Source organism: Rana temporaria, chromosome 13, assembly GCF_905171775.1.
Source record: "Rana temporaria chromosome 13, aRanTem1.1, whole genome shotgun sequence".
In the NCBI taxonomy this organism is placed as follows: Eukaryota; Metazoa; Chordata; class Amphibia; order Anura; family Ranidae; genus Rana; species Rana temporaria.
Genome location: NC_053501.1, coordinates 111,293,180 through 111,304,377, shown reverse-complemented (window position 1 = coordinate 111,304,377; position 11,198 = coordinate 111,293,180). Strand labels below are relative to the sequence as shown.

General features: G+C 48.6%; 1 protein-coding gene across 1 annotated transcript in view; it reads left to right on the top strand.

Moving 5' to 3' along the window:
* Window positions 1–951: 951 nt before the first annotated feature.
* The window catches only part of VPS72 (vacuolar protein sorting 72 homolog), an 11,230-nt gene continuing 983 nt past the window's right edge, over window positions 952–11,198 (top strand). Inside the window, exons 1-4 of the mRNA XM_040332405.1 lie at window positions 952–1,181; window positions 3,129–3,281; window positions 6,235–6,355; window positions 9,792–9,968. Of these exons, the coding sequence (XP_040188339.1) occupies window positions 1,065–1,181; window positions 3,129–3,281; window positions 6,235–6,355; window positions 9,792–9,968 (568 nt within the window). The 5' untranslated portion in view covers window positions 952–1,064. The remainder of the gene's footprint in view (window positions 1,182–3,128; window positions 3,282–6,234; window positions 6,356–9,791; window positions 9,969–11,198) is intronic.

Below are 11,198 nucleotides of genomic sequence, written 5' to 3'. Positions count from 1 at the left end.
GTGCCTAGTAGCTTAGGGGGGGTATTTTTTACCATTATCTGTGCCCCTTTCTGATGATCATGTGCTGGTCGGAGCGGAGGGAATATTTCTTCAGTTTCGGGTGCATGCCCATTCATCCCCGCTCGCATGTTCTTCTGCCTTGGCTCACGTCTCGGCCAGCCGCCTGCCTGCTTATCTCCTTGCCTTCCCTGGCGGAGTGAGCTTCCTCCGCTCCCCACCCAGTTGTAGCCGGGGGCCCGGAGAGTGAGACTTGACAGGCTGTGAGGGGGCGGTGGTGGGCAGAGAGTCGCTGATTGTTGCCATATCTAGTAAAAAAAATATGTCCCCGGATTTCATTGAAAAAATCTGGTCACCTTAGCTTAAGGTAAAAAAAAAAAAATGCTTTTTTGGTGCCACTCCATTAAAGTCTATTGCATGCAAAACAGTGGGGGGGGGGGGGGGTCCCCGACCCTTTCCAGAAAACGCATAGATGTGACCATGTACCATAGGAAACCATGTTAGCACGTTTCTGCAAAACGCACACAAAAAAAATACGCACAGGTGTGAACGCGGGGTGACCGTATTTCAGGATTAGTTTATTATAGACGGAGGCTTTCAGGACTTTTAATGTAGTTTTTTTAAGATCCATACTGTGGTATAAAGTGTAAAGAAGGGACCCGACAAGTCCTGGAAGTTTGCACCTTTACAAACCATGAATTCCCATAGAATTCAATGATAAGCGCCGCCATGATGTGGCTGGCATCATGGCGACGTACGCTGGTTGGCGGTGTGTTGTCATATTCCGCTCCCTAGCGCAGAATGCTAAGGAACTGACGTTGCGGCCAACTGCGCATGCGTTCCATAAGATTTACGCAACGTCACTTCCGTAGCATTCTGCGATAGGGAGCAGAATTTGACAACGCAGGGGACCAGCTACGTGCGCCGTCTCTTCCGATTGGTTGACTCCTCTTCCGTGTAAGGTAACCAAAAGCGCTGCGATTGGTCCGCTCGGCGCTCGTTGTTTTCTGTTTTTCCCCTGGCAGCCTCGCTCAGTCGCCGGCCGATCACACAGAAGCGGGACCACCATGAGCCTAGCGGAGCTGAGAGCGCCGCGGAAGACGGCGGGGAACCGCCTGTCCGGGCTGCTGGGCCGGGAGGAGGAGGACGAGTTCTACAAGACCACCTACGGCGGATTCAATGAGGTGTGGCGCCCCCCCCCGAGCCGGTGTATTGTTATTGCACTGCATAGAGGGGCTTTATATACGTCACTACCGGAGGGGGAAGGGCTGCTGAGTGCCTGACACCCTCACATTCTATGTGCTCAGAGACCTGACACTATATGGCCCTTCTCTTCCGTTGTGAAGTAATTTCTCACCTTCGTTTTGCCCCCCGGAGAGGAGGAGCCACCGGCTGGCTCGCCAATAATTGTAACGTTTTCCTTGAAAGCCGAACTCCCGGCTACGTGTAATGTTTTCCCCCCCCCCCCCGACCCAAAACACCCCCCCACCCCCCCCCCCCCTACCAATGTGTAACTCGTGTGAGACGCAAGACACCTCTGGGCCCCTGACAACAGTATATCCTGGTCCTAGACACGCCCCCCTTAGCCTGCCATTGGACAAGGAGGGAGCAGCGGATACCTGGGCTACAGGGGAGGGCTCTGTGTACAGCAGGAGAGCCATGATTGGCTGAGAGTGTAACCCCGCCCCCTCTCCTGGTGTGCCTGCCCTCTCCTGGCGTGGGAGGAGCTCCTGAATTTTTTTTTCTTTATTTTTATATATTTGTTTTGTTTTTTTATTCTCAATTTTATATATATATTTTTTTGTTTTTTTATTCTCAATTTTATATATATTTTTTTTGTTTTTTTATTCTCAATTTTATATATTTTTTTTTGTTTTTTTATTCTCAATTTTATATATATTTTTTTTTGTTTTTTTATTCTCAATTTTATATATATTTTTTTTTGTTTTTTTATTCTCAATTTTATATATATTTTTTGTTTTTTTATTCTCAATTTTATATATTTTTTTTTTTTTTATTCTCAATTTTATATTATTATTATTATTATTATTATTATTATACAGGATTTATATAGCGCCAACAGTTTACGCAGCGCTTTACAACATCAGGGAAGACATTTAGTTACAGTACAATTTAATACAGGAATGATCAGAGGGCCCTGCTCGTTAGAGCTTACATATTTTTTTGTTTTTTTATTCTCAATTTTATATATATATATTTTTTATTCTTTTATTTTTATATATTTTGGCCCAGATTCTCAAAGGCGTTACGACGGCGCAACACCATTTGCGCCGTCGTAACTCCTCATCTGGCCCCCGGGTATCTATGCGACTAATTCTTAGAATCAGTTACGCATAGATACCCATTAGATCCGACAGGCGTAAGGCTCTCTTACGCTGTCAGATCTTAAACGCAACTTTTTTTTCCCGCCGCTAGGTGTCGCATCGTCGTTTTCCCCCGTCGTCTATGCAAATGAGGTAAGTACGCGAGATTCCCGAACATACGCGCGGTCGACGCTGAGAATTTACGTCGTTTCCGTAGCGTACGCGACGCGTAAGGTTGCCCCTGCTATTATGAGGGGCAACCAATGTTAAGTATGGCCGTCCGTTCCCGCGTCGAATTTAAAAAAAAATGACGTTGTTTGCGTAAGACGTCCGTGAATGGCGCTGGACGCCATTTACGTAAACGTCTAAGCAAATGACGTCGGGGGCGACGTCATTTAGCGCAATGCACGTCGGGTAATTTACCCGACGGAGCATGCGCAGTACGCTCGGCGCTGGAGCGCGCCTAATTTAAATGGTGCCCGCCCCATTTGAATGGGGCGGGCTTGCGCCGAGCGATTTAACGATGCACCGCCGCAAGTTTACAGGTAAGTGTTCTGAGAATCAGGCACTAACGATGTAAACCTGCGGCGGTGTAACGTACATCACATACGTTACGCTGCCCAGGAGCAACGTAAATGTATGAGAATCTGGGCCTTCGTTTTTTTTCGGGGGGTTCTGTGTGGACTAAGCACAGGTTCTCTTTGTGGAACAATTCTCTGTATCCGGCATGCACTGCAGTGGATAGCCCAGACCTTTCCAACACGCTTTATTAACCTTCCCACTGATCTCGCATCTGTTTTGTTTTAGGAATCCGGTGACGAGGAATATAACGAGGATCGCTCGGCGAGCGAGGATGAGGTGGACTCCGACTTTGACATCGATGAGGGGGAGGAGCCGACCAGCGACCACGAGGAGGATGAGCCAAAAAGGAAGCGCCGGGTGGTGACCAAGGCATACAAGGTACGAGAGAGCGATCCGATTCCAGAGTCGCCGCCGATCCTCACCGTATCGGGATCGGCGCCAGACTCCCCTTCACTAGTACAGGCTTCTTTCCTGGACTGAAATGTGCGGATTTCACTGCACACTGCGAGCTTCTCTAATGTTTTTATTTTTTACTCTGTTCTTTTTACCACGTCCCGCCCGGTCAATAGTCAATTGACGTCCGGGAAGTGGTTGTGAAATCCTGACGTCCTGCAGGATTTCATGCCGGGGCGCGCAGCACGGCAATAAGTGATGCGGGGTGTCAGTCTGACACCCTTCATCTCCGATCTCGGTAAAGAGCCTCCGGCGGAGGTTTCTTTACCACGTGATCAGCCGTGTCCAATCACGGCTGATCACGATGTAAACACGAAGAGCCGTTGATCGGCTCTTCCTCACTCGCGTCTGACAGACGCGAGTAGAGGAGAGCTGACGGGGGGGTTCGCGCTGATTGTTTATCAGCGCAGCCCCCCCTCGGATGCCAACACTGGACTACCAGGGAGTGCCCCCCCGGTGCTCCATAGAGCAAAACACAAAAAAAAACACCAATAAAATAAATAACACAATTGATACCAATCAGTGCCCACAAATGGGCACGGACTGGCAACATAGGCACTGGCTGAAATGATGCCCAGCAATGCCATCAGTGCCACCCCTCAGTGCCACCCAGTGTCCATCAGTGCAGCATACCAGCGCTGCCTATCGGTGCCCATCAGTGCCACCTCCTCGGTGCCCATAATTGAAGAAGAAAACGTACTTATTTACAAAAATAACAGAAAAAATATAAAAACGTAATTTTTTTTCAAAAATTTCTGTCTTTTTTTAGTTGTTGCGCAACAAATAAAATACGCAGAGGTGATCAAATACCACCAAAAGAAAGATCTATTTGTGGGAACAAAATGATAAAAATGTCATTTGGGTACAGTGTAGCACGACCGCGCAATTGTCATTCAAAGTGCGACAGCGCTGAAAGCTGAAAATTGGCGTGGGCAGGAAGGTGCGTAAGTGCCCCCCTGGATGGAAGTGGTTAAAAAAAAAATGGTGTCACTTTTATTCCTATTATAAGGAATGTAAACATCCCTTGTAATAGAAAAAAGCAGGACAGGTCCTCTTAAATATGAGATCTGGGGTCAAAAAGACCTCACATCTCATACTTAGACTAAAATGCAATTAAAAAAATGTAATTTTGAAAACAAAACAAAATGTCCCTTTGAGACTTCTGGGCGGAAGTGATTTTTATGACGTCGTTTCCGCCCTGCTATGGTATGGAGACGGGTGGGGGCCATCTTCCCACCTCACTCGGCTCCATGCCCAGGAAGGAGAAGCACCCGATCGCTACCGATTTGGCTCCGGTAAAAGGCGGAGGGCACGGGTGAGTGGCGGGAAGGGGGGGCCCCCCTCTCCCACCACCGATAACTGTGACCTTGCGGCGAAACCACCGCAAAGATCACCATTACCCGAAACCGTAAGTGGTTAAGCTTTGACAATAAAACCTGGAAGCTGATTGGTAGGCAGAGCTGCACCAGATTCTCCAGTTTTAGTAAATCTCCCCCTAATATGTTCTTTGGCTCATTTAACCACTTAAGACCCGGACCTTTATGCAGCTAAAGGACCTGGCCAGTTTTTGCGATTCTGCACTGCGTCGCTTTAACTGACAATTGCGCGGTCGTGCGACGTGGCTCCCAAACAAAATTGGCGTCCTTTTTTCCCCACAAATAGAGCTTTCTTTTGGTGGTATTTGATCACCTCTGCGGGTTTTATTTTTTGCGCTATAAACAAAAATAGAGCGACAATTTTGAAAAAAAAAACAATATTTTTTACTTTTTGCTATAATAAATATCCCCCAAAAAAGATATAAAAAAAACTTTTTTTTTTTCCTCAGTTTAGGCCGATACGTATTGTTCTACATATTTTTGGTAAAAAAAAATCGCAATAAGCGTTTATTAATTGGTTTGCGCAAAATTTATAGCGTTTACAAAATAGGAGATAGTTTTATTGCAGTTTTATTACTACTAATGGCGGCGATCAGCGGTTTTTTGTTTTTTTTCCGTGACCGCGACATTATGGCGGACACATCGGACAATTTTGACACATTTTTGGGACCATTGTCAATTTCACAGCAAAAAATGCTATAAAAATGCACTGATTACTGTGAAAATGACAATTGCAGTTTGGGAGTTAACCACTAGGGGGCGCTGAAGGGGTTAAGTGTGACCTCATATGTGTTTCTAACTGTAGGGGGGCGGGGCTGGACGTGTGACGCCATTGATTGTGTTTCCCTATATCAGAGAACAGACGATCAATGACATTGCCACAACGAAGAACAGGGAAGGTGTGTTTACACACAGCTCTCCCCGTTCTTCAGCCCCTGTGACCGATCGTGGGACACTGGCGGCGATCGGGTGCGGTCACGGACCTTCGGCCTGGGTCGCGTGCACGCACGACCCCATGGCTGGGCTTAAAGGGCCACGTACAGGTACGTGGATGTGCCCAGCCGTGCCATTCTGCCGACATATATCGGGGTGAAGGGGTCCTTAAGTGGTTAAGATGCTTCTCACCAGTCCAGCCAGTTATGGTGGGCCAGAGGGAGGTCACCACTCCTCAAAACATCTCTGTGACAACCAGACTACAGGAATCTCATGGTCAGGTTGGGTTTTTCTGTCCATTCATGGTTGCTTTCCCCCAGAATAAGGAAACACCAGGGGGCCACGCTTTGATTGGTGCAGTGAGGAGGGGAGGTCAGAAAGCCCTCTTCAGTAGAGGCAATAACAAGTTCCACTAGGTCAAGCCAAGAGCCCAATCTTATGGGAAGATCTGGGGGCATGCTCTAGAGCAGTGGTCTCCCTTTATCTGGCCCTTGGGGCACTATTTCTCCAACTGACACCAAGGACACCGGCATCATTTGTTTATCTTTTTACAATCTTGTCATTCACAGGAGCCGATCAAGCTTCTCAAACCTAAACCCAAACCTAAGCCAGATGCAGCGTCAAGCAGCACACCCAAGAGCCGCCCAGAGAAGCCTCCCCCCCAGGAGGCCACGGAGGACGGCGTGGACAGTGAGTATGACGAGAGCCTCCTTGTAATGTCTGGGAGGGATTCTGCGATTTCAGACCATGGTTTGGGATTTCGGGGGAACGAGAACTAAGATTGTAACAAGTTCATAAAAATCAGTTAGAAGTCTTCCAAAATACTTGAATACATTATATGGGCAAAAGTTTGTAGACCCCTGACCATCACACCTATATGAGCTTGTTGGACATCCGATTCCAAAACCATGGACTATTATAGACCAACCTCACCCCATGGCCATTAATGTAGACCTCACCCCATGGCCATTAATATGGACCTCACCCCATGGCCATTAATATGGACCTCACCCCATGGCCATTAATATGGACCTCACCCCATGGCCATTAATATGGACCTCACCCCATGGCCATTAATATGGACCTCACCCCATGGCCATTAATATGGACCTCACCCCATGGCCATTAATATGGACCTCACCCCATGGCCATTAATATGGACCTCACCCCATGGCCATTAATATGGACCTCACCCCATGGCCATTAATATGGACCTCACCCCATGCTCCATGGCCATTAATGTGGACCTCACCCCATGCTCCATGGCCATTAATGTGGACCTCACCCCTTGCCCCATGGCCATTAATATGGACCTCACCCCATGCCCCATGGCCATTAATATGGACCTCACCCCATGCCCCATGGCCATTAATATGGACCTCACCCCATGCCCCATGGCCATTAATATGGACCTCACCCCGTTGCTCCATGGCCATTAATATGGACCTCACCCCTTGCCCCATGGCCATTAATATGGACCTCACCCCATGCCCCATGGCCATTAATATGGACCTCACTCCATGGCCATTAATATGGACCTCACCCCATGCTCCATGGCCATTAATATGGACCTCACCCCATGCTCCATGGCCATTAATATGGACCTCACCCCGTTGCTCCATGGCCATTAATATAGACCTCGCCCCATTGCTCCATGGCCATTAATATGGACCTCACCCCATGCTCCATGGCCATTAATATGGACCTCACCCCGTTGCTCCATGGCCATTAATATGGACCTCACCCCTTGCCCCATGGCCATTAATATGGACCTCACCCCATGCCCCATGGCCATTAATATGGACCTCACTCCATGGCCATTAATATGGACCTCACCCCATGCTCCATGGCCATTAATATGGACCTCACCCCATGCTCCATGGCCATTAATATGGACCTCACCCCGTTGCTCCATGGCCATTAATATAGACCTCGCCCCATTGCTCCATGGCCATTAATATGGACCTCACCCCATGCTCCATGGCCATTAATGTGGACCTCACCCCATGCTCCATGGCCATTAATGTGGACCTCACCCCGTTGCTCCATGGCCATTAATGTGGACCTCACCCCGTTGCTCCATGGCCATTAATGTGGACCTCACCCCGTTGCTCCATGGCCATTAATGTGGACCTCACCCCTTGCCCCATGGCCATTAATATGGACCTCACCCCATGCCCCATGGCCATTAATATGGACCTCACCCCATGGCCATTAATGTAGACCTCACCCCTCACCCCATGGCCATTAATATGGACCTCACCCCATGGCCATTAATATGGACCTCACCCCATGGCCATTAATATGGACCTCACCCCATGGCCATTAATATGGACCTCACCCCATGGCCATTAATATGGACCTCACCCCATGGCCATTAATATGGACCTCACCCCATGGCCATTAATATGGACCTCACCCCATGGCCATTAATATGGACCTCACCCCATGCTCCATGGCCATTAATGTGGACCTCACCCCATGCTCCATGGCCATTAATGTGGACCTCACCCCTTGCCCCATGGCCATTAATATGGACCTCACCCCATGCCCCATGGCCATTAATATGGACCTCACCCCATGCCCCATGGCCATTAATATGGACCTCACCCCATGCCCCATGGCCATTAATATGGACCTCACCCCGTTGCTCCATGGCCATTAATATGGACCTCACCCCTTGCCCCATGGCCATTAATATGGACCTCACCCCATGCCCCATGGCCATTAATATGGACCTCACTCCATGGCCATTAATATGGACCTCACTCCATGGCCATTAATATGGACCTCACCCCATGCTCCATGGCCATTAATATGGACCTCACCCCATGCTCCATGGCCATTAATATGGACCTCACCCCGTTGCTCCATGGCCATTAATATAGACCTCGCCCCGTTGCTCCATGGCCATTAATATGGACCTCACCCCATGCTCCATGGCCATTAATGTGGACCTCACCCCATGCTCCATGGCCATTAATGTGGACCTCACCCCGTTGCTCCATGGCCATTAATGTGGACCTCACCCCGTTGCTCCATGGCCATTAATGTGGACCTCACCCCGTTGCTCCATGGCCATTAATATGGACCTCACCCCGTTGCTCCATGGCCATTAATATGGACCTCACCCCATGCCCCATGGCCATTAATATGGACCTCACCCCATGCCCCATGGCCATTAATATGGACCTCACCCCATGGCCATTAATATGGACCTCACCCCATGCTCCATGGCCATTAATATGGACCTCACCCCGTTGCTCCATGGCCATTAATATAGACCTCGCCCCGTTGCTCCATGGCCATTAAAATGGACCTCACCCCATGCTCCATGGCCATTAATATGGACCTCACCCCGTTGCTCCATGGCCATTCATATGGACCTCACCCCGTTGCTCCATGGCCATTCATATGGACCTCACCCCGTTGCTCCATGGCCATTCATATGGACCTCACCCCGTTGCTCCATGGCCATTCATATGGACCTCACCCCGTTGCTCCATGGCCATTCATATGGACCTCACCCCGTTGCTCCATGGCCATTCATATGGACCTCACCCCGTTGCTCCATGGCCATTCATATGGACCTCACCCCGTTGCTCCATGGCCATTCATATGGACCTCACCCCGTTGCTCCATGGCCATTCATATGGACCTCACCCCGTTGCTCCATGGCCATTCATATGGACCTCACCCCGTTGCTCCATGGCCATTAATATGAACCTCGCCCCTCGCTCCATGGCCATTAATATGAACCTCGCCCCTCGCTCCATGGCCATTAATATGGACCTCGCCCCTCGCTCCATGGCCATTAATATGGACCTCGCCCCTCGCTCCATGGCCATTAATATGGACCTCACCCCTCGCTCCATGGCCATTAATATGAACCTTGCCCCATGGACATTACTACAGACTTCGCCCTTCACCCTATGACCATAAATATGACGTTGACCTTTGTGACTGTATCATCCACCACTCTTCTGGAAAGAGTTGACGCGTGTCTGAGAATTGTGAGGCTGGGCACTGATGTTGGATGAGAAGGTCTGTCTGGCTCACAATCCGGTTCTTAGCTGAGTCCCATACAACAGTTGTCCTAGGTCCCGTGTACATTTCCCCTTTTCAGGTCGGAAGCAGATGCGGCAATCCACCACCGAGCACACCCGGCAGACTTTCCTCCGCATGCAGGAGCGCCAGGTCCAGTCTCGTAAGAAGAAAGGTCCCCATCTTGACCGGCCGCTGACACAGGAGGAGCTACTGGAGGAAGCCAAGATCACCGAGGAGATCAACATCCGCTCACTAGGTAATTGTGGTGTCTGTACATGGGTGAGCGTGTTTGATGTGGATAGCTGCCCATAGCGGTAGACATGCTTTATGCACCAGAGGAGCTTACACTCTAATGTCACCCCCACAGTCACACACTATTATTATACATGTATATAGCTCTGACATATACCACAGTGCTGTACAGAGAACACTGAGCCAGTCATATCCGTCTCTGTACCAGAGGAGCTTACACTCTAATGTCCCCCCCGCAGTCGCACACTATTATCATACCTGTAGCTATGTATGTATCAGAGACAGTAGTGAAAATCTCACAGGGGTTCTAACCCCCCCTTTTCCAATAGTGGAGAGATTTTTCATCACATCCTGTCCCTCAGATTCCGTGTCACCAAACCAGGAAGTGGGGGGGAAATCTGCTAGCGGGCACACAGCCGTAAAAAACAAAAACCTGACGACAAGTTCTGATTCTTTCCCTACTCCATGCTAAACAAATTCCAGGTTCAGTCTGGAATTGGGGTAAATCTGCAGTTTTTTTTTGGGGGGGGGGGGGGGTTCCGGTTTTCTAACACAGGGATCGACAAATCCCGGGCGCCAGGTCGCCATGGCGACTAGAAATAGTGTCCTGGCGACTTGGCTTGGAAGGTGGGCAAAAAAAATATTCTTTTTTTTTTTTTGTGAGCTGGCGCCATCTGGTGGTGAGCCATTGGTATTATAAGTTATTACCACCAGATGTGAGCTGGCGCCATCTGGTGGTGGCCGTTGGTATTACAAGTTAAGCATTACAAGTTAAACAGCAATTCTAAATGTAATTTTTCACTATTTTTCACTGCCATCTTCTTCCCTCTAATTAGAACCCCCAAACATTATATATATTTTTTATCCTAACACCCTAGAGAATAAAATGGCGATCGTTGCAATACTTTCTGTCACGCCGTATTTGTGCAGCGGTCTTACAAGCGCACTTTTTTTGGGAAAAAATTACACTTTTTTTAATTAAAAAATAAGACAACAGTAAAGTTATCCCCATTTATTTTAATATTATGAAAGATAATGTTACGCCGAGTAAATTCATACCCAACATGTCACGCTTCAAAATTACGTCCGCTCGTGGAATGCTGACAAACTTTTACCCTTTAAAATCTTCATAGGCGACGTTTAAAAAAAATCTACAGGTTGCATGTTTTGAGTTACAGAGGAGGTCTAGGGCTAGAATTATTGCTCTCGCTCTACCAATCGCGGCGATACCTCA